General features: G+C 47.2%; 5 protein-coding genes across 5 annotated transcripts; 2 read left to right on the forward strand and 3 right to left on the reverse strand.

The window, feature by feature from the left end:
• Positions 1–2,820: 2,820 nt before the first annotated feature.
• BJ212DRAFT_1484724 (uncharacterized protein) lies at positions 2,821–4,594 on the reverse strand (the record flags this gene model as incomplete). Its single annotated transcript, XM_041340851.1, has 5 exons — positions 2,821–2,889; positions 2,971–3,584; positions 3,681–3,816; positions 3,883–4,108; positions 4,158–4,594. The coding sequence occupies 5 exons, from the start codon at positions 4,592–4,594 to the stop codon at positions 2,821–2,823; spliced, it is 1,482 nt and encodes a 493-aa protein (XP_041188859.1).
• A 573-nt stretch (positions 4,595–5,167) lies between these two features.
• BJ212DRAFT_629021 (uncharacterized protein) lies at positions 5,168–6,920 on the forward strand. Its single transcript, XM_041343691.1, has 15 exons — positions 5,168–5,323; positions 5,389–5,398; positions 5,450–5,469; positions 5,523–5,555; positions 5,607–5,703; positions 5,753–5,784; positions 5,834–5,861; positions 5,915–5,947; positions 6,012–6,088; positions 6,142–6,208; positions 6,259–6,339; positions 6,394–6,504; positions 6,558–6,598; positions 6,653–6,678; positions 6,727–6,920. Exons 1-15 carry the CDS (start codon positions 5,288–5,290, stop codon positions 6,881–6,883), a joined length of 849 nt encoding a protein of 282 aa, XP_041188860.1. The 5' UTR covers positions 5,168–5,287; the 3' UTR covers positions 6,884–6,920.
• A 437-nt stretch (positions 6,921–7,357) lies between these two features.
• BJ212DRAFT_1579788 (uncharacterized protein) lies at positions 7,358–10,854 on the reverse strand (the record flags this gene model as incomplete). Its single annotated transcript, XM_041342263.1, has 7 exons — positions 7,358–7,930; positions 7,977–8,004; positions 8,057–8,239; positions 8,289–8,518; positions 8,566–9,429; positions 9,480–10,557; positions 10,606–10,854. The coding sequence occupies 7 exons, from the start codon at positions 10,852–10,854 to the stop codon at positions 7,431–7,433; spliced, it is 3,132 nt and encodes a 1,043-aa protein (XP_041188861.1). The 3' UTR covers positions 7,358–7,430.
• A 1,379-nt stretch (positions 10,855–12,233) lies between these two features.
• Positions 12,234–13,675, reverse strand: BJ212DRAFT_1302775 (uncharacterized protein; the record flags this gene model as incomplete). Its single annotated transcript, XM_041333312.1, has 5 exons — positions 12,234–12,363; positions 12,412–12,962; positions 13,017–13,262; positions 13,308–13,409; positions 13,445–13,675. The coding sequence occupies 5 exons, from the start codon at positions 13,673–13,675 to the stop codon at positions 12,234–12,236; spliced, it is 1,260 nt and encodes a 419-aa protein (XP_041188862.1).
• Positions 13,676–14,729: 1,054 nt separating this feature from the next.
• BJ212DRAFT_1302776 (uncharacterized protein) lies at positions 14,730–20,881 on the forward strand (the record flags this gene model as incomplete). The annotated part of the gene is made up of 23 exons (XM_041333313.1): positions 14,730–14,759; positions 14,788–14,956; positions 15,039–15,062; positions 15,652–15,721; positions 15,820–15,877; positions 16,028–16,089; positions 16,209–16,302; positions 16,375–16,972; positions 17,181–17,524; positions 17,602–18,117; positions 18,153–18,177; positions 18,300–18,325; positions 18,386–18,615; positions 18,651–18,731; positions 18,767–18,890; positions 18,913–19,122; positions 19,418–19,552; positions 19,622–20,048; positions 20,109–20,153; positions 20,213–20,278; positions 20,323–20,514; positions 20,581–20,638; positions 20,809–20,881. 23 exons carry the CDS (start codon positions 14,730–14,732, stop codon positions 20,879–20,881), a joined length of 3,657 nt encoding a protein of 1,218 aa, XP_041188863.1.
• Positions 20,882–21,771: the final 890 nt, after the last annotated feature.

Here is a 21,771-nt window from a genome sequence, read left to right on the forward strand (position 1 = left end):
CTTGAGCGTTTCTATTAAATGTATTAGCCTATTCTCTGATCTTTCCTCCCAATCCAGTTCGGAACGCCACATAAATACCACAGCAAAGTTCTACATAGATAAGTACACTGCAAAACTGCAAATAAATATACCACAACCAACCAAACTTCAAACAAGTCCTCATTCCCCTGTAGTAGAGGACCCGACAAAGGTAGACAACTTAACTTTCCTACGCACCATCATCGGTCGACGTGTCGTGCATGCCCTCCTGGAAAGCAACTGTACTCATGTCAGCTCCTTCGTCGGAGTTGGCCACGAGTTTCGCGTTCGAGGCTCTCACGCTAAGGATGAGACGTGGCCCCAGCACAAACTGCTGCACTACCGAAGCAATCTGAAAAGCGCCATAATAAAACGCATCTGCGACCGAATCTGATCCCTACAAAAATGATGAGCTGTGATCGGTTGTAAATGTCGGCCACGGACCGACGCACCGTGATGTTTGGAGACAACCAGCCGAGATTAAAGCAAGAGACAGCAGTAAAACTAGCAAGTTCGGAACTTCAACAGAAGGATATAATCAGATTCAAATGACGAACTCACAATGCAAAGTAAAAAGCATGAGTTCTGATTAACACCATGAAGCAATCTCCGATGGTCGATCCCGTCGGTGTCTGTCGCAGTTCACGGAAGTGTTTTATAACAATCCAGACTGCAAAACACAATGCGAGGACCTCCCATACAGTGGTGAGTATCCAAGTGACGGCATTCAGAAGTGGAACGCCACCTCCCCCGCCAGAAAAAATGCATTGATAAGTACCAGAAAGGATGAACTCCTCAGCGCCTGAGATTCGTCCCGTGAGCCTAGTGTGCTGAGGTACTTCATTCATAATTAAACCTTACTTTCTGAACCATCATTGTTTATTATTCCAGTGATAACTCCGAAGACAATAGTGACAGCTAGGAAGATTACAACAAGAAAGACGAGGATCTTTGTCGATTGCTGATACATAGCATACAGCCGAATGATAATGATGACTTGCAAGATATTTCAGTCAAATCGACACCGCTGAGGTACTCCAACTGAGTACTTACCGTCCAACATGGTTAATACAATGAAATTGGCCCATGTTTGTACTCGGAAAATGGTAGCACCTGAAATGTTTAAATACAGCTACTGTTGACCACCGCAGGACCCGATAGTCCATGGTACGAACTTACAGCTGTTGCAGTCATTACATTGAATCAATGAGCATGTTGAAAACTTCACTCACCCCTACATCGGGGTGAATTAGCTACGAATGATAATGACCAGTCCACTGTACTCACAGTATCTGTTAAGGAGACTGAAGGAAGACTTGCTGGATGTTGTCCATCAGAAGCAAAAGTACAGGGGAAGCGAGAAGACAGACCTAATATGTTCACACTGATCATGAGAGATGCTTATTAGCACAGTGTCAATTGGATAGCCTCGCAAAACGCACACAAAGGTCAGTATTCCACAGTAGCGCACCTGGAAAATTAGTACAGCTTGCTTACTGCCCATATAATATAGGCTACGTACACTGAGATATAGAATAGTCATATGGGTCCAGCGTTGCATCTGACCCGCGTCAAGTGACTTAGTTTGTTCACCTGCTGGTATGGGACTCTGCTCACCCAGATCAGTTCAATCTATAGGACCGATCATGGTGAGCTAGTGGCTGCCCAAGCGACAAGCATGGACCTACCTCTTGTCCCAATGTGAGTGCTGGAGATACCACAGGGATATCAGTAACTCCTTTGATACGCACTAGTATCTCGCTCACCCCAATCGTATGACATCACAACAGAGGATGCAACTGAGAAGCCCCAGTCATCGTTAGATTGAGACAACAGCAATATCATTCGCTCTCTACGAACCTACAAGATAGCTGAAAAGGAGAGACCAATTTATTAGCGGCCACCAACTAGGATCATTCGAGACTACAGTCATATTACAGGAAATTGTAATCTCCCCTAGTCAGAGCTTTGTAGACGAAGGAAGACGGTCGTTCCTTTGAACAAAGAGGGAATCTGTGAAAGCAAACTTGGTGGATGCGCAACGATATTGCTAGATATAGCACCGCGCGTCAGAATGCTTTGACATATCGAAGCTGGTCGTGTAAGCCCATTGCCAAAAATATTCACAAGAAAACCCTGCTATGGTTTATCAAGGAACCATAATGGCGGAGCGTCAATCGATTGTTGAACACGCCAGATCGTGAGTGGCCATCGAAAAAGGCAACAATCATCAAAGAGGGTCTGTACTTCCTGGCGCCTCGCTCGCCGGGTCCCGGGGAGGATAGTAACTCATCCAAGGTCCTAGTCAGCAACTACCGCTCCTTCAAGCTTTGCTTCCACTGGCAAGGCACCTGTCATATTATGTCCGACGTCTCGTTCTTTATCTTGGTTATTAGGCTATAGTATCCTAAACCTGTAAAGACATAGAGCGATGCTCCGTCGTGGAAAACGCACCACGCTCAATCCACGGATCCGTAATAATCCATCATGCAATTGATGGCATGGTGCGTGACCTGGCTAGCGCTTATCGGCGGCCTGAGGCGGGGAAACCGTCAGCCAAGCAAAAGAAGCGTCACCCTGTATGCCACTGCCACTGCATTGATAGATTAAATTAGATGTAACGCAGTACCAGCGTCGCGTGTAGAATGTTTGAATACCGAGGTTCCAAAAAGCTGTGAACATGTTGGCATTTTTGAAACTTGGAAACATCATTCTTAAGACACTGGTATCAGCCAATGAACAACGTGGTCGAGTCGTCTAACCTATCCCCATCGAAGAATCCTAAAAGCCTCCCGACTCATCTTAATAGTACTCGACAAGCATCTGTACTCTTTCCGCCTCATTCGGGGAGTGTAAAAGTTCATCCAATGTCTAATAACAACAATAAATCAGCACCCGTGAACATGACGCAGCACAACAGTTAAAAATATATCGAGCAATCAAATGACTCACCTCCCCCACTGATAAGAATCCGTCTACAATGTCTCCAAGAATGCCCTTCAATGCCTCGTCTGCCACTAGCGCGGCCCTTGCATCCTCCCAAGACATCGGCATCCGCCGCGTAACGCCCACGGCCTCCCTTTCTGCCTCAGTCATCAACGCAGGGGGCGTAGCACAATCTTGCTCTATGAGCGGCGATTGAGATTGGATACCAAGGAGACCAGAGCCGATGAGACTGGCGAGAACGAGGTAAGGGGAGGACGTGCCATCTACACATTTGATTTCGAAGTGGTTCTTCGAGGGAGCGTTGGTCGCGAGCTTTGCGTCTACAGACGCAGCAGGAACACACAAGCGTACGGGGGCCTCACGATTATCCCTTCCCCACGCGACCCATGTCCCGCCGCTCCAAATTCCATCGAGCATGCGTGCATAGGAGGCACGCAAGGGGAGCGTGAATGCACAGGAAGCTTGGAGATGTCTGAGTACTCCAGCTAAAAAGACGCTTTCGAGAGGGGTGATGAGATTGTCTGATGTGCCTGCTGGCGATTGGCTGAGATTTTGAAGTTCGGATGGATGCTTGGAATCGATGGGGTGCACGGAGATGTGAGTGTGAGCCGCACTACCACCTATATGAGAGTGTAAATCAGAGGAGGTAGACTTAAGGTGTGAATGTATTGGCAGAAGACAGAGAATGATTGACTACGGCCCGGGATAACACGTACAGTTGTCCACATGCAACCTTGGTGCAAATGTCGCACGAAACCCGTGTTTACTTGCGACATTGGTGATCGTCTCCCGTGTGTGCACGAGCGCATCAGCAGCTTCAAGAGGTGGGAGTGGACCTGTCACGATCTCGTACTATGTTGCAATACAAAATCAGCATGCAGAAAAGAGCAACAGAAAGAGAAAGTCGAGTGCACCAACCTGCCCTGGCGCAGCTTCAGAATGATACATCATCAGTTCGATTCCGCTATCGACAAGTCCACGCGCGATCTCCTCAATCACTTCTGTCTCCTTGGTTCCGGAAGGTAGCGCTAGCGCGCTATTCCACCCGTGTGGATTGACCGCCTCGATCGGGTTCGTGCTTTTGAGGAGAATGAATTCGGTCTCAAATCCAACAAGGAACGCGGCGTTATAAGATTTGGCGGTGCTGAATGTCCAAGTGAGTCCACATTCAACGAGTGTCAGAGAAGACGCACTCGACGATACGATTCAGCGTTGATCGTGGACACATGGGCACACCCGTGCCAAGGACGCGGCCTGGAGCAGGGACCTTATCTTGGAACCAGCCCATGATACTCACATGTCCCGGCGCGTAGGAACACAACCTCATGGATGTCAAGTCCACCACAAACAGGTATTCCCCTACAGGGCCAAATCCAGATGCGGCCCTGTTAATTACGAAGCCGAAGATACATTGGGTGATGGTTATGCCCGGTCTGGAGGAGGCGAGGAGGCGATAGAAGGATTTGAGAGGGACAACACGAAAGCCAGTAGCGTTGATGAGATCAACCCAGGTGATGCGCACGGAATGAATGTTGTGATATGATGATAGCGTTTCGAAACTTTCGATCGGAATGGTGTGAACTTTGATTGTCTGGGGTGAGTAAGGTGCATATTGAGGCGATCTCGACATCACTGCAGATTGCAAGAGTGATCTAGCACCATCAATTTTAAGGCGGACTATATAAGTTAACTACGCCTCGAGCATTAATTAAATTCATCAACATCTTTATCTTTTACGCAAGGCTGAATCTCTGGCCTAGTCTCCTTTACAGACAACAATTTGAGGGGTCTTTCCAAATCTCAACCTTACTCGCTTCCGTTATACTCAACTTGAAGGACGATATTTGCCTGCCACACTGGCAGCCTCACACACTGCCTGTGAATGCTGATGCAGAGCTCTCAGCTCATGTACTAGTCGACGCTGGCCTTAGTGCTACCAAACTGCTGCTGAAAATATGTACAATATTACCAACCAGTGGCCGCTCCCTACTCAAACACCACAAAAAAACTCAGGAAAATGTTGAGATCCAGGAGATGACCGCTACGTTTTGGCTGTAGCGACAAAGTTTCCACAGTCAGAAAATGCGGTGGTGGGCTCAAGGTGGGCTTATTGGCCATGCATCACTGCATCCCTGCAATTGCGGTAAAACTTGCGTCGATATGACAAGGACGCCTGCACGAGAGCCTCGGAACAGTTTGCGGTGCACTGTACAACTCTTGTGATCCGCGGTGCTGCCAGTAGATTCGAGGCTGTGACTCACCGTACGGTATTAAATGGCGTGCAAGTGAAAGTTAGCACATCAAGAATACTTTCATCTTCACCATGTCAGCTACGACTGTAGGTTATCAGACGGCGCAGGTGAATCCATCGCTTTCCAGCCCGTAGTACAGATGCTCATGTTCAATGCCTCTGCACATTGATAGTATTTCACAGGTATGCGCTTCACTACTAGCACTCACATTGTCCGTCTGACGATGGAGATAGTTGGAGCGATGGCAGCAGTGGTGTGTGTCTGAACAACGATCATCCCAAATGCCTTCCTTATCTTTGAACACAGGTCTTCGAATACTGCTTGACGATTCCCCAAGAGGTTTGCGACCATGTTTGGTTTGACTCTGATGCATGCTAAGTTAGCCCGCAGGTTCAGTTGATCTGGGGAAGGAAGTGGGACGCTGTTAGAGTTGCGTTCACCCTCACTCGTTATGCTACCTTGGTGGGTACTACCATGACCACGTACGGTAAGTCGCGAGTCCTCGCTTCATGTATCACGTCTTGATGAGATTTAAGCTGCGGTGACTGACCGGTCCAAGTATACAAGTGTTTGTGAACTCATGATTCGAATTAGACTCTCGCTGACTGTTCCTTCAGTGTGTGACTTTCAACAATGTCTCATACAGTAAGCCGCGCTAGCAGACTCGAGTTTAGTGTGAACATTGAACACTCATTAAGGTTCACATCTGATCAGCATCATCGCTGCAGAAGGTCTGTCTGATGGCGTTTTCATCGGTTTGAACCAATACTGGTATACTCATCATCTACTCTGCAGGCCTGCTTATTTTTCGCACATATGCCTTTTGGCATCAGAACAAGAAATTGCTGACGTGGCTTCTCGTTCTTGCTGCAGTAAGTACCAGCTTAATGATCCACCGATCAAACTCAAATTTTCATTTGGATAGTTTTCCATTTTAGGGGCTGTTGGGGTGTCAAAACTTGTGAGCACCTTTCTTCTCCCTAGCCCTCCAGGTACCCGCGCTTTATGATATCGAGTGAGCAGTTCTGCTAACCTATTGCAGATGTCAGCCTGACAGGCTGCACGTTTGGAAGTGGAAAGGGTAGCTCCATACAGTACAGTTTTTTGATCATTTATGAGCTAGGTAACTCAAGTTGATACTACTAAACACCAGAGCTGTTAACCTGAGGTGTCACAGTGCTCATGATCCTTACGATATACAAGAGATTCAACTTCTACAAAGATGTTCGAACTCGCCTCGTCACCACCCTTTATCGCGATGGGATGATATACATGACCTGTATCATAAGTACGTCCTCTTGTTTAGTATGAACTCATACGGGTCTAACAAGAGTTATTTAGTGGTATCCTTCACAAATATTGTTGTCGCCCTGGTTGTTCCTGTGAGGTTTTAGGCATTTGGATCCACAGGACTTACTAAAATGCTCAGCCTGTAGGGCACATACACTAACGTCCTGGATGCGTCAGTGCGCTCCTCCATCTCACCGGTTCTTCTGCTGACTTCTCGCAGACCGCAACTCGTAATTCACGGAGTGCTAGCCTCCCGTATCCTATTCAATCTGCGGCAAAGCCGTCAGTCTGATTCTATGATCATTGACGGAATATTCCCAATCGCGGACCACAGTATCGCATTTGTCAATACAAACCAAGGGACCGTAGAAGGGTAGTTTGTATATTCGGCAGGGATCCTCAGCCCCCATAGTTGTATCCATCTGCACTTATTAAGTTATTTTTACTGATTCTACTTTTGTCGGCGTGCACGCATGAAGTTTACTTTTTCAAATTGTACCAAGATGATCTTGTGTACATGTTTAGTGTCACATTCCCAAAGGATGGTAGAAGATCGATGTCTATAAATGTTGTAACCATCAGACCCTATACAAATAAGCGCCTAATGATCAATCAAGTACTTGCACAACACACATCCATACTGCATACCGATAATAGCTGATGATCAAACAGTGCCTGTCAAGACCCTTATGTGTGCATTTACTTTCGAAAAGTAGTCCTACAAAGATCGATTTTTATCTCAACAACGAAGCAAGCGCAGGTGACCACCAACTTCACCAGTTACCGCCAGCCTCTACCATTATGCAAATTGCTGTAAAGAATGCATCATTCTTTTCATCATTGGAACAAAGAGCCGATCTTGTTCTGCAAATACGTACATAGCTAGGCAGAGAATATACTATTGTAATGATTTCGTCCGATTATTTATTCAACCAACTCAGTAATTCGACGAGCTCCCGGCGTTTTATCGACGGGCACCCTCACTGACCACTGTAGCACCCAATTCTTGCCAGGCTTCGCTATTCGTAGCTCGCTGTACGCGACCAACTCAGAGCGATATACGATATCCTCTTCACGCCATCCCGTAGCATCCAAGATGAGCTCCTTAAACTCGCCAGCCGTGAACCGAGTACCTTTTCCTTCTTCGTGCTTGTACTTCGCACCATCTGGTCCATTGGCCAACCCGACTTGACGACCCCACATAAGTCCACCAGGTTTAGCTAGAAATGCCATTGACCGTATGAATGCTAGTTGCTCCTCAGTCTGGAAGAGATGTAGGACATTTGCTGAGTGCACAAAATCGAACTTGCTTTCCAAACTGGCGTTGCGTTCACAGAATAGAGGATCAAGGGCATCGGTCTGCTTAAACTTGATGGAAGGTGTGTCCCCTTCGTTGTACATGAGACGCCCGATGTCAAAGAATCCTGAGCGTCATATTAATAAAGAATTTGTAAAAGACACGAAACTCACGGTTCTCGATATCGAGCCCCATGATGTCCTAGGGCATCTAAATAAGCATCTGAGCACACGATTCGACAAGTGAGCCGCACCAGTACTGGGAAACCATCCACGACCAACTTCCTTAGATCAGTTCCCATACAACATCCAAGATCAACCAAAGTCATTCTGTATGGACGTGAGCGGCGGGTCTCCTGCACCTCCTGGTACTGGAAGTGATGATCAATTCTGGGCTCCGCAAAGATGCTTTCACGGATACAAGTATGTGGGGCAACCTGACACGAAGGTGAGTCTAGGCCAAAATACTTTTGAACGGTGCATTACCCTAATTCCTGTTCTCCGCGCATCACCTATTCTTTGAATGACAACAGCCGAGGACTCGTTGGAATTCTTCGAGAACTTCTTATGCAAACGCAGCGTGTCATCTAATCGTTTAAGGAATACCGAATCCGGTTCAAGGTCGACTTTATTGAATAAAATGTTGAAGAGCTGAGTATCGAACTGCTTGGGTGTGAGAGAGAAGCCTCCACCACCGAATAATGCTAGTTCTTTGTCTGGCTGCACTTCAGAATCTGCTAAAAGAAAGATAAGTGACGCTCACCATTGATAGATGTCTCCACGACGCAAGGCCAATTATCCCACCCACAGAACCGTTTGAGCGAGCCTTTTAGGTCGTTATACAGCAAAATACCAACAGCACAGTTCAAGAAAAACGAATCGGGGTGCCGGGAGAAGTCCCTCGTCAAGAGCGCGCAGCATAACAGAGCGGCTGACAAAACGTTCCCGACAGACTCCATCTGCTCTTCCAAATTCCAGGCGGTGTACTCGAGAAGCGGTTTAAGGGTATATTCCAACTTCATGAAACATATGACTTTGTCCAGATCACTCAGCGGTGCATCCAAGTCGACGCAAACCTTGCCCTCATCAATCCTCCACGAAACCGGAGCGCGTTCAGAAGTGGGGTTGGAGGATTTGGAAGTGATATCGTGATACATAACGGGGAAGAACCCGTCGAGGTAAAGCGGTTTCGCGAGATCTAAGAAAGGACTATGATGTCCGGCAGCTTCGTAATCTATGAAATGAATCGCTGGATCCTGTTTCTTCGGCGAAATCATCACGTTTCCTCCGTGACCATCTCCTAGTCCCAAACAGGTCCACAGTTTTGGTAAAATTTGACCATGGGGATCGAGAATCTGCTCTGCCTTCCTGAAGGACTCCTGAAGCGGGGGATACTCCACGCCATCGATTTTCCAAGGAAGAGCGATGAAATCATCAAACTGTACTGCGTTGTCTCCGCTGAACCCGGGGGTGGTTGGGTAGTAATGTTTAGTGAACCTGACATCATTGTGAAGACGGTCGTAATAGAACTTGTGTATTGGAGAGTCTAGCCCCCCCGGAGCGTCGGCCAAGTCCTTGCCAACCGAGTACAGCAAGCCACATTCATACGCACGACGAATCTCGATATCTACAAACCAGCCAAAGGCATCTCGTGAAGACTTGAAAGAAAAATTTCACAATTCCTCGTCATCGCATATTCAAGACGGAAGTCATTCAAGGTTTTCCCAGAAAGTCTGGTCATAACAAGTGAATTGAGATCGGCATTGTACGCCAAGAGATTTTGAAGCATGCCAGGGGAGATACGAGTGCCTAGTACAGGCAGCATCTTGCGCTCCCATTTTATGGAAGCCGCCGATGACACTTTGACGAAGGCATTCGTCCATTCAGTACCGCCTTTTCTCCTAATACGCGTGAAGTATGATTGTGAATTCGAAGAGAAGGGGCTGGAGATCATCAGCTCCTCCTTTTTCTCGGAAGTAAACTCGAATTCTCCGGAACCCAAGTCCGGTGGGTTGGTGACAACGGGAATAAGGGGAGCGTTGTTATTCAATTGGATGAAAGTAGGAGGGGCATTGAATAGGATTCGGTTGTAGGGTCCTTGTATGTCATTATGTTCACCCAGAACCAACAATGCTCCCGATATCTGGATAGAGGTTTTGTCATCGGCCTCGGAATCTGACTTTTGCGAGACACCTGCACCGAGACAAATTAACCGACGCATCTCATTCTCCAAATTTTTACGAAGAGTAGGATAATACGTCTCCGACTTATAGATAGATTTGATTGCTTCGTCTAGAGCGTCGGGATTAAGGAGAGGGTCTTGACCAAGCCACTTCACTAGAAGTCGACTACGTGGGGGATCGAGAAATTGGTGAGAGGAGGTGTGGAACAGCAGAACCGATGTGAGGAGCAAATCGCAGGTGACTCCCAAGACTGCATACTGGAGAGACTCTGTCGTTGTCGACGAGTCCTTCAACAGGAAGATATCTTGATCTTGTAAGATGGATAAACCCCCTGCTGCACGCCGAGGTTGATGAACCAGGGCCGTCCATCCCAATCTCGGATGGAAACGAGGACAGCAAGGCACGTTTCGGAACGAAGCAACCTTGATGAGATGTGGGGCAGGATCGTTTAACACCTGGAGGATGTGATCCAGACTCCAGAGTTTAATAGTACGTTTAGAACCGTCCGCGGCACGACCAGAGAGGCGTATAACATCCCAGGCGTCTTCTTCCACATCGTTATCAACGAGATCCTGTGGGTAATTAGCGGATACGAATGGAAGGCAGCAGGGAGTAATCACCATCCAGGAATCTCCTGGGGCTTCTTCGTTCACTATATGAAGGAGGGAACAGAGACTTGCGCGAAGCTTGTCATTGACGACAAGTCTCTCGATGTGGCTTCTGGATTGAAGGATGCCTAGACCATCCCAGTCTCTATCGACCTCTTCAGGGAAGGATTGAACTTGAAGGAAATGTGCTCTGCTACCTCCGAGGAGAATAGCGAGAAAACCAAGGCTAATTGGATCGATAGAAGAGTTTAGGTAAGGCATGTACGTCGTCTGATGGGGGAGCTTGTGAGGGGAGTGGGGGTTCGATCGTCAGGCATGCTCAATTCTTAAGTGGTCAAGGTCAAGAGCCGGATCAGCCCACTTGTTTGAACAATTAAACGATGCCCATATGGGTTCGGTTCCCAGAAACGATTAGAACCGGTGTACAGTTACACTGATGCTGACTCGGGAGTCCATGGTAACCTGTTATCATTCGGACCTTTCTCGGTCCCTTCGAACGACTTCAAACCCTGAGTGAAAAAAGTCCGGAGAGTTGGATGTAACTTAGCTTAACGAGTTTGCGAAGCTAACATGTCGAAAACGCGACGAGAAGATGGAACCGACAAAGCTGAAGTTAAAAATGGGAGGGAAACCATGCGGGGGAGTGAGGATATGTCGAGACCGTTATATTCTGCTCGATGACGGCTACGACATTAAGCTGAAGCGATCACGTTGAACAGAGTTTGGGGTTTTTTCATCGTGAATGACGTGAGGGTGTTCGGACTTTTTGCATTCAGGGTTTGAAGTTGTTCGAAGGAACCGAGAAAGGTTCGAATGATAACAGGTTACCAGAAACCAATTATTGTCTGACTAGGCCAGAGATTCAGACTTGCGTACAAGATGTTGATGAATTTAATTAACGCTCGAGGCGTACTAGTCATCGGGCGGTTGGACATCGCGACTGTCAGAGATAAAGTAAGGATAAAGAGAGTGAGCTCGATTGGTGGTCAGCCGAGATGACGAAGCAAATGGCATTGAAACCGGAAACCTTGGCCGATGAACGCGACCGTTACAAAAGAGTACTACACGGCCAATCGGAAAATTCATAGCATTTATGTCCAAAAATAGGGTTATTGGTCCTATGTTGACCTGATCTCCACGCATCAACTTTCGTCGCGTGTATTATATATAATTAAATAATACAATTTTGATGGATTCATAGGCTGACATAACGTCGGTGATGTCAGGGTGTGAATGCGATGCTGGTAGGGTATAGGTCCATTGGCTGTTTTCGGGTGCACATTATGTACTGAGATTGAGCACCGAAATCATGCTTGGTTGAAAACATAGATCCTATACTGAGACCTAGGTATTGGTAGTATACTGGTTGGCTGATGTACAAGCTATATAATTCCGGCATACATATGACACATGAGCATATGTAGAGTGCACACCCATCAACATGCTGTAGCGGTACTACCTGAATATTTTTGCACTGATATTTGCGCCATCGAGAGATCATAGAAAGCATGTATTATTCTTGTACCAAATGATGACAGGTATGATTAAAATGGGGAATGCAATGCAGGGGCAGCTAAATGACAGGTATGATTAAAATGAGGGATGCAGCAGTGCAGGAGCGGTGAAAATGAATGGAAATATTAGGCGGTCCAAATAAGCTTGGTCTGAATAGCAGTCTGCCAATGAGGATTCGTCCTTGAAATTAACTTTGAGACCTTCTTGCCACCAGGAAACTTGGCAAGATCAGCTTGGAATATTTCAATGAACAACCTAGCCAAACATCAGTGTCAATAACTGCATGAGCCAACAAAAACGCACTTCTGCAACTCCTTCTCTTGCTCAGCAGGAGTGGAGGAGGCTTCCTTAGATATTTGGTGCATGACTAAGAGTGAGTGGTTGACAAAGTTCCAGAATCTGATGGTATTGGTGTAGTGTGCTGGAGTACCTTCAACCAGTCCAAATCTGGAGTCCAGTGGATCATCTAGTAAGACTGCAGCAGTTTTGATACTGTTCCCGAGCCCATTCAATTCCTCTTCCTCTCCATTAGCATCCCCACCACCCAGCTGCGCTCCACTTTGGTCCTCAAGCTCTTCATCATCCATGTTGGCACCATTCTCAATCCTCCTAGCACTGGGTGCATGACCATTACCTGTTGGAGTGTCTGGGGAGGCCTGATTGTTAGACCCAAGTGCATCGTTAGTGCCAAACAAGTCATCTTCAAGCTGTGCAATGTTGACACCAAGTTCACATTCAACTTTGCACCGCATATCCTGCTTAAGTGATGGAATAAGGTAAGGGGAAAATAAATTGTTGATGGAAGCATTTTTGTAGTCACTGACTCCAATGAGAAAAATTCGTAGAAGACACCGCTGTCCCCATACAAACGAGTGTTAATTAATAGATATGTATGTTTTATCACTTACCAGGAGCACGATCCTGTTCCAATGAGTAGAGTCAACTTCCATACCAGACCCGCTGTGTGCAAGTGCCCTCGTCACATCAGCGATGCTCGTGCACTTGACAACTGACACAGTGAGGGCATTCTTGATGACACTCTGAATGCCTGTAAGTAGCTTTGTAACTGATTTGCCCAACTGAGCTCTGAGTTTGACATCCTTGAGCATTCCAGGAGGAATTTTGAAGACATTGGAATGAGTGGTAATGAAGTCCTGAAACAAGTTAGCAGTGCTGAACAATGGACTTTGAAGCCATACCATTATATGATGCTGAGTATCAGTAACATATGCTGTGATATTTGGCGACAGCATACATGCAAACAAACAGTTATATAGCCCATTCTTCCGGTCCAAGTTAGTCTAGAATAATGCAGAATGAAAAGTATCACTGTCACCTCAAAGTCCTTCAATTCTAAGGCATCCTTCAATTCCTGCATTCTCTTTGCCCTATTTCCCTCACAAAGTTTGATAAGGGTAATTTTGAGGTCTATGAGCATAAAGAAAATGTCGCCAGACTGCATCAAGCCAGAGTCAGCCAACACAACAATGCCAATGGTTTGACAAATTTTTCTTACATCGATGAAATACATGACATTTCCAGTAGAGACATCATTGTCTTCGCACATTTTCTTGGCATATGTCTTCAAGCATTTCGTTCATTGGGGTGTAAGCTTTGTAGGATCCCCATGGTTGGAAGTTCTGCTATTCCTGCATCGACGAATTGCTGTGCTGATTGGCTCATCCAACAATGACATTGGACTAGAGGGGGGCTGGACTTCAAGGCCAGGTACCACTGGGCCATCACCACTTGTAGATCAATGGTTCAGGGATTGGGAAGCATCTGTGCAGTGTGAAGTACATTAGCAAGTTAAATGAGACCTTATATACGAGGACCTATGTCTATGCTCTCCAGCAGACAGATGGTTGGATGAGCTTCCACTGCCAGGGTCAGGTGTAGTACTCCTTCCGATGGATCTTGCCCCCAAAGTTCCTGAGTTCAACTGTGGCCTCGGCAATTGCTCTGCTTGTGAAGGTGATGTTGAGCATTGGTTGCTGCCAGAAGGTATGCGCAGATGATAACCACATTGGAACATTGTCACAAACGCCAAAGGCCACAGCAGCTGCTCTTGCTTGAAGTTTGATATTATAAATAGAATCCATAACACTCCAAAAGTTGACACCCAGAGAATGAAAATTTAAGTTTATTTGGAGTGTCTATGAAAATTCAGGCCTCTGTCCTCTGGGCAGACTGAAAGATACTGGTATTGATATATTATAATGTAAGGTGTGATGAAGTAGGAAGAATTTTAAGGACAAACATGTGAACCTGTTGAAGAACGCTGGAGGAAGAACTTCAAAGACAAACATGCGAACCTGTCAAAGAATGATGGAGGAAGAACTTCAAGGACAAACACACAAACCTGTCCAAGAACGCTGGAGGAAGAACTTCAAAAACAAACATGCGAACCTGTCCAAGAATGATGGAGGAAGAACTTCAAAGACAAACATGCGAACCTGTCAAAGAACAATGGAGGAAGAACAATGGAGGAAGAACTTCAAGGACAAACACATAAACCTGTCCAAGAATGCTGGAGGAAGAACTTCAAAAACAAACATGTGAACCTGTCCAAGAATGATGGAGGAAGAACTTCAAAGACAAACATGTGAACCTGTCCAAGAATGATGGAGGAAGAACTTCAAGGACAGGCAGTGAGGATGCAAATCTAGCATCTTGCAGAAATGGGGAGTTTTAGAGTCCAGCATCTTGCAGGAATGGGGAGTTCTGTCTAGTACCATCTATTGGACTGGTTGTGGTGTGGAGCCTGAGGGTGCCAGATTTGCAAGGTCATCGCTGGCATGGAAGGTTGCAAGGGAAGATCATATGGCAGTTGTCGTGAATGGGGCAGGTGAAGGGGGGGGGAGGGTATGAGGGATTTGGAAGAGCTAGCCCTGAAGTGTGCTGATATGGTGGGACACCATATTGCCCAGGATACATTGGCAGCACCATGGAAGGTGAGTTTGATGGCCAAGGATGAGAAGGGGGAGGTCTAGGTGGACCGAGTGCAGGAGATGATTGCCATGTCAATATCATTGGGGGTGGCTGCAAAGAGTTATGTGAATGGGGAGCACTGTATGGGGGTCTGAGGGAATGCTGCATTTGTGAAGGTACAGTAGCAGGCGGATGTAGTGATGGGAGATGAGAAGGCATGGGCGCTGGGAGACAGGAACTCAAAGACATGGCTGCCTGTGTGATTGTGGGTTGTCGTGGACCCAGCGGCTGCAGCGGAGCTGCCTTCTCTTTTGCTTTCTGTGTTTTCTTGGTTTGTTTCGCTGCTGGACAGTTGAATACTGCAGGAACATCAGCTATGACATCATGCAATGCACTCGAAAGCTCAGTATCTGGTGTTTCACCTGATTTCTTGGCTGCTTTCTTCTCCTGCATTTGACGGGCTGCCGCTAAATGAACCTGTGCTGCATTATCGACCCTCAATGATGTCTCACGAAGTGATGGAGGAATGACAGATCGAATTTGGGCATAGTTGTGAATCAAGTAAGCATTGAGCAAGTAGAATGGCGAGGATTTGTGCTGAATTATATATAGAAACTGTACAGGGGTTCAGTTATATCTATGGTTATGTTAGCCCCAAGGCCCCCAAACACAAAATGGTCAGGTGTTCTATTTAAATTTACCTACATAAATGGTAAAACAACCCTATAAAAGAGTGATTTCTACACCTAAGATTTGATATCTACATTGATTTGTATGCAGGTCCGCGGATAGACCATGTAGCGAGGGCGGACATTACATGAATTATATTGCAAATATAGTATATACTGATATATACATGGTATCTACATTGATTGATTTGCATAGAGGGCCGCGCATATACACATGAGCAACGGCGGACCACAAAGGATTTGAACTACAATAACACATCAACATAATATGTATTGATAAACAGACATACTTTGCATAGGTCCGCGGATGTGCGGATGAGCAACGGCGGACGGTCGATGACACACTAGACCTTGTCACGTGGTCTACACATGTGATGCTCGCGGACATGAATAATCAGCCATGAGGCAAGGGAGGGCGCGGAAGGGCAAGGGGGAGTAGAAAAATCAGTGAGCCGATTATTGATTAAAATCTATCATTAGTTCAGCTACCAACACATTGCCATACCTTGTCACCCAGTCGACAAAGTGGATGCCAGCGAAAAAAGCCAGGGGAGGAGGAGGAAAGAAAGCTAAAGTAAGTGTAGATCATTAAAGAATTCGAAGGAAGACTCACTGATAACGTTGGGAAATGATTGAATTTGATTAGGAGGATGAGGCGTCGGTATTGCATATGAACGACCGACCCATCGAAGCGACGATTCCGAAGACAGACCTTGCGAAAGAAACGCAAAAGCTCGACAACCAGGTGGCCAAATGCAAAGTGGGGATCGCCTGGGTCGATCTTCTTGCAATCGCAGGAAGGCTGAAGTTCGGAGTGTACAATGACAGGCCCGAGAATGAGACTGAAACGAAGAGGTTAGTAGAGTGCTTCGAGAAGTACGGTATAGTATCAATGAAGGAGATATCCGCGATACCGCTGATCATGAAGACATTGCGTCTGAAGGATGCGAAGAAACTCACCAAGACTTTCGATGAACCAGAAGAGATCGTCGAACTCGAGATGAACGATCTCGATCCCATCGTTGTCGCATCTGGGCAACATCGACTTGCCGCACTACGACGATACAATCAGTCGCTGATGGACGAATACTCAGTGCACGAGAAGAAGCGGGAGAAGATACGTGCCCTGAAAAACGTCACCCAAGAACACATCTCAAGCTACAACGAATGCCACGATGAGATGTGCCGTTTGAAAGGGCTACTCCACGGCAATGTGAAGTGGGGTGTCATTATATACGATGAAGGTGAGTGTGAGTTCCGGACTCGTCTATAGTATAACGGCAGACGTACCGATCGATACGTCCGCGTTAGTCAAGAGGTCTATGCGCGGACGACACACGCCTCGATGCTAACACGTCCGCACTAGTAAGGAGGTCTATGTGCGGACCTACAACGCCCTTTCCTATAACGACTATCAGTTAAATGACATAGTACTAACGATGTGCATACCAGACAAGTTACTCGAGAAAGGGACGACACTGGCGAACCACCTGAGCAGGAACAACGCCTTGCATGAGTATAAGGAGACTGAGGAAGAGGTGTTGATCACCGTGTTCAAGAAAGTAAAGGCAGTATTCGACAAAGCACCATCCGACAAACGCAATGAGCTGGCGATCGCACATTTGCTGGAGATTCGTACGCAACAGGAGAAGAATGCACGTCTGCACAAGGTGCTGCACCAAGACCATATGTGCACGTTCCTCGCGACGCGTTTGTTGCAGCTTGGCCCGCACTTCAGGCATCGCCGGGAGTATATGGTGAACTGGCTTGCTAAGAATATCGATGTTTGCATGGGTGTGAGTTCATTTGTTTATGTATGAGGAAGGGACTGCACACTCACGAATGCAACAAGATATATTTACAATGGATTCAGATGCGCGCCACCGTTTTCAAGCACTTGAGCTCGAAGGCCCCGTTCCCAAGCTCTGCTGAGGTGTCAGGACTCCTCGACAAAGTCGACGCACATGATGCTCCTGCGATGGCCAGGGTAGCACAATTACGCACGTCACTTGAGGCACCCGTCAAGTCGAAGGACGAGCAAGATCTTTCGATATGGTCGACCGTGATGGACACCCTCGACAAGCATGCGTCGTTCGCCTTCAACGACATGAAAGATCACATCGGGGAGATGACCCCAGCGTATGTCAGGCGTCTGAGCTCATACCGCCAGAGCGTGGTGAAATCACTGAAAGATGCGTGGGGACTCACTGAAAATGAGGACTTTGAAGGAAACGAGATTCTGGCTCACCTTGATCGAGTCGTCGCACAGGTCCTGCTTTATCTTACGCCTGAGCAAGGCAAAACACACGCTCCAGAGCCGCTACTGTGTGGATTCCTCATGAACAACGCATGGGACTCGTTCGTGCGCATCAAGGACGGACTTCAAGAGGTGAGTGCATTATTATTTCATCATTGTGAGCAAAGAACTCACCTGGATTCTCAAACGAAGGTCTGTCGTTGGTTCAAGACGTTACTCGATTACTATCACAATCTGCATCCGAAGATGCATGCTATGGACGGACTGGACGACTGTCATGTTGAGAAACATAACGTCAGACCCGAGATTCCTAGGGAACGGATCAGAGTGCAGTGCTAAGGTAAGAGTGCGCGTGCTGGCGTAAGTACGTTCGAAATTGTTGAGTATATATGAATTGCAGGTCTCGAATATCATTTGGGAGCACCGACGTACCTTGATGGTGCGGCTGACCAACTACATGATCAGCAGCAAGCAACACCTCACCCCACGAGCGAAGGACAAGAAGGAGCTGATGATTGCTTATGATGCATTGCCGGATGAAGAGGTGATCGCGAGCGAAACACTTACGAAGATTCTTCAAACTAGGAGGATGAAGGCAAACAAGAGCCGAGACTTCTCGTCCGAACCTCCGTCCGTTGCGGGTATGATGTCCCTGCATACGACAGCCTGGATTGGCTTCAGCCGACACTCAAGAACACTGCGAGGGATATCGATCCCTGTATGAAGGCAATCGCTGTCGAACGTTTGTATGTTCGCACGTATCGCCCACTTATGTTCGAAGACCAATTCATTGGGGCACTTCGTCGCTTGTTCGAGGACATGCTGACTCATGGCGTGAAGAAGTTACAGACGATCGACTCATGAGGAGAACTAACCTACACGCAAGCATGGCTGTGGTGGGACGGGTTTGTGTTGAGCCTGTTACAGGAGCCTCCTGCTGCCATCCTTGAGGGCATCAAGGAGGTCGTCATCAAGGAGCAACGGCAACAACAAGAGCGTCTTGTCATGGAGAACAACGATCGCGAGGCCATTCAGAAACTGGTCGCTTACGTTGCAAACATGCCATGTGCCATCTCTGTCTCTCCTCAGTCGATTCTTTCAGCCGATGTGGTCACCCCACTTCAAGAATTGATCACGGTAGGTTCACATCCACCGTTGCTACAGTCGACTTGTGCGGATGCACACACCATATCAACACATGGTCCACCGTTGCTACATGCGATATGTGCGGACCTGTATGCACTCCATGTGGTCCGCCGTTGCTACATATGCCATGTGCGGACCCATGCACTCGACTAGGTTGATTATATGCTCCTCGTGTTCTATGGTCCGCCGTTGCTACATTGTATATGCGCGGATCTATATGTCCTTTCAGTCCATGCTCGTTCTTTGTATACATGTTCAATACCACTCACCATGTTGTCTTTTACAGGGCTTGGAGGTCAATGCTGCGAGAAATCGAATGCGCAGGTTGAATTCGGACAAGGCCATGCTCGTTGATTTGAATGAGCTCGACTTCGACCTTGGGATCCAGGTCCCTGATGGGTATGTTGACAAATCAACTATCGTAAGTCATCATTCCATTTTATTCCTATCGACTCTCCATCCTACGTGTACTGACATTTCGTTCATTAAGGGATATTTGGCGACGACAAAGACTCACAAGCCTGAGGACGAACAGCAATCACCGCCGAAGAAGAGGGCGAAGAAAGCCAAGAGTCGTAATGTCGAGGAGAAGGACACACCTGTCCCACAGCCTGCCAATGAGCAACCTGCAAAGAAGGACACATCCAAGCAAGCGAAGGACCGTACTGTCGAGCAGGAGGACACGCCTCACCCTACGCAACCGTCATCGCAACCTTGTTCCAAGTCTGCTGCTGTCGAAGCAACCCCTGCGACCACACCTCAAGCAAGAGCAGCCTCGCAGCCTGTGAAGCCAAAACCGAAACCTCGTCCTATCCCAAAGAAAATACACCGTCAGCCATCACCTACCACCAGTGACAATGACATCGAGATCGTTGACATTGACACGGAGGCAAAGGCAGCAGACAATAGCGCAGATGGTGCGTGTATCTCACCAATGTCATTCGTATCTCGACTGACTATTTGATTCATTCATGTAGCTACTAACGCCGCACCTCCTGCGTCATCTACTCCTTGCGCCGATGGTGCGTGTATCGTCAATCCACAATACTGCACAACATTGATTTTCATTTCATTCGCATAGCAGAACAATCGGATGTGGAAAGCACCGTTCATTCGTCTCAGGAGCATCGTAATAGTGACGACGAAGGTCAGTTTTATTTCGTATCCTATTTATGTGATATTTATTTTAAGTAATCCCCTCGACAGACCTGGGACACGACAGGTCTCACGCCACCCCACAACGCAGTGCTTCGCCATATCATGGTTTCCCTACCACTGACACGAGTTCCTTCAATCCGAACTCTGAAGATGACGGTGTTGGGATCAACGAGGATGATGAAGACCAGGACATCATGACGGACGTCGACGAACGTCGAGACGATGGTACGTCCGCCCATAGACCCATGTGCCACCGCGGCTCAATTCATATCTCACCTTCTGTTTTCGTAGTGCTAGTACCTACTCAGCTGTTGACTCCAGTCTCGCAGCCTCCAACACTCAATGGCACGTAGTATCGCCAATGTGTCCGTTGGTCCATGTTGAAACCTAACCCCCATAGAATGTCGCATTGTTGTATCTCCTCCACCCCCTCCACCTCCTGTCAAACGTCACGTGCTCCTACCAGTGCGCCGTCTTTTCATTTCTCATATTCGATGTATTTCTAATGCATGTCCTTAGTCAATTCCAACGCATCCTCCACCAGTGGACGGGGCAGGATGAAGAAGAAGAAGGCAAAGGTCGCTCTAGCTGACGATGCAGAGGGTGACAGTCATCCCTGGCATTTGATGTCATGTTTCTTTCTGCCTTGCGTTAGTTGTTCTTTTGCCGCTCTTACAAATTGCGTTCGTATTTACTGTGACTTGTTGGCCTTGTTCATGTACCGTGTCCTGTCTTCGTCTCTGTCGTTCTGTGCTTTGCTCACTCGTCCGTTCATGCTCTCTCATTAATCGTTTGCTTGCTTGCTTTCATCCCTTATGCCACGTCGTTTGCGCGTCGATCCATTCGTATCTCCTTGTCTCTCGTCGCTTGCTATCATTTTTGATGTGTCTGTTATCGCTTTGCTTGCTTTGTACTACGTACTCTCAATATTGATCGTGTGCTGTGTTCCATTCGTGTGCGTCGTGTGATTCCGCGTTCATCGATTCAATCATAGGTTGTGATTCTCTTGATTTCGTTCGATAATGCTTCTACTGATGTATCAATTGTCCTGAGCTAGTGCTGTGTGTCTGCCTTATCCTTTGCAAGCATGAACGATGATGTTCGTGCATTCATGCGTCGTTCTCCTTGATCATTCGTGGTCTTAGCTGCGTTGACGTCTGCCTGTGTCGTTCTGACACATTCCTTGCATCCCTCATCGACATCCTCGCACCTATACTCTTGTGGTGCGTGCGCTTTGCCGTTCGCATCTGTTGTTCTCTCCCTCCTTCGATGTTTTTTTTTCTTTCATCTAGGCCTCTTCAGTTCACTAATATGTCTACGGCTGTTTCGACCTCTTTCCATTCGCTTCAGGTCTGACACTGCATCGAAATGCGGTCGCCATCTTGACGAGTTTTTACTCATCTGTCCGAGTCTCATTCGTTTGTCTCACTTCCTCATGCATTGCTTATGTTGAGTTGTCAGTCTTTCTTTCTTTCAGACATA

Source organism: Suillus subaureus, assembly GCF_016647635.1.
Source record: "Suillus subaureus strain MN1 chromosome Unknown BJ212scaffold_36, whole genome shotgun sequence".
Classification (NCBI taxonomy): domain Eukaryota; kingdom Fungi; phylum Basidiomycota; class Agaricomycetes; order Boletales; family Suillaceae; genus Suillus; species Suillus subaureus.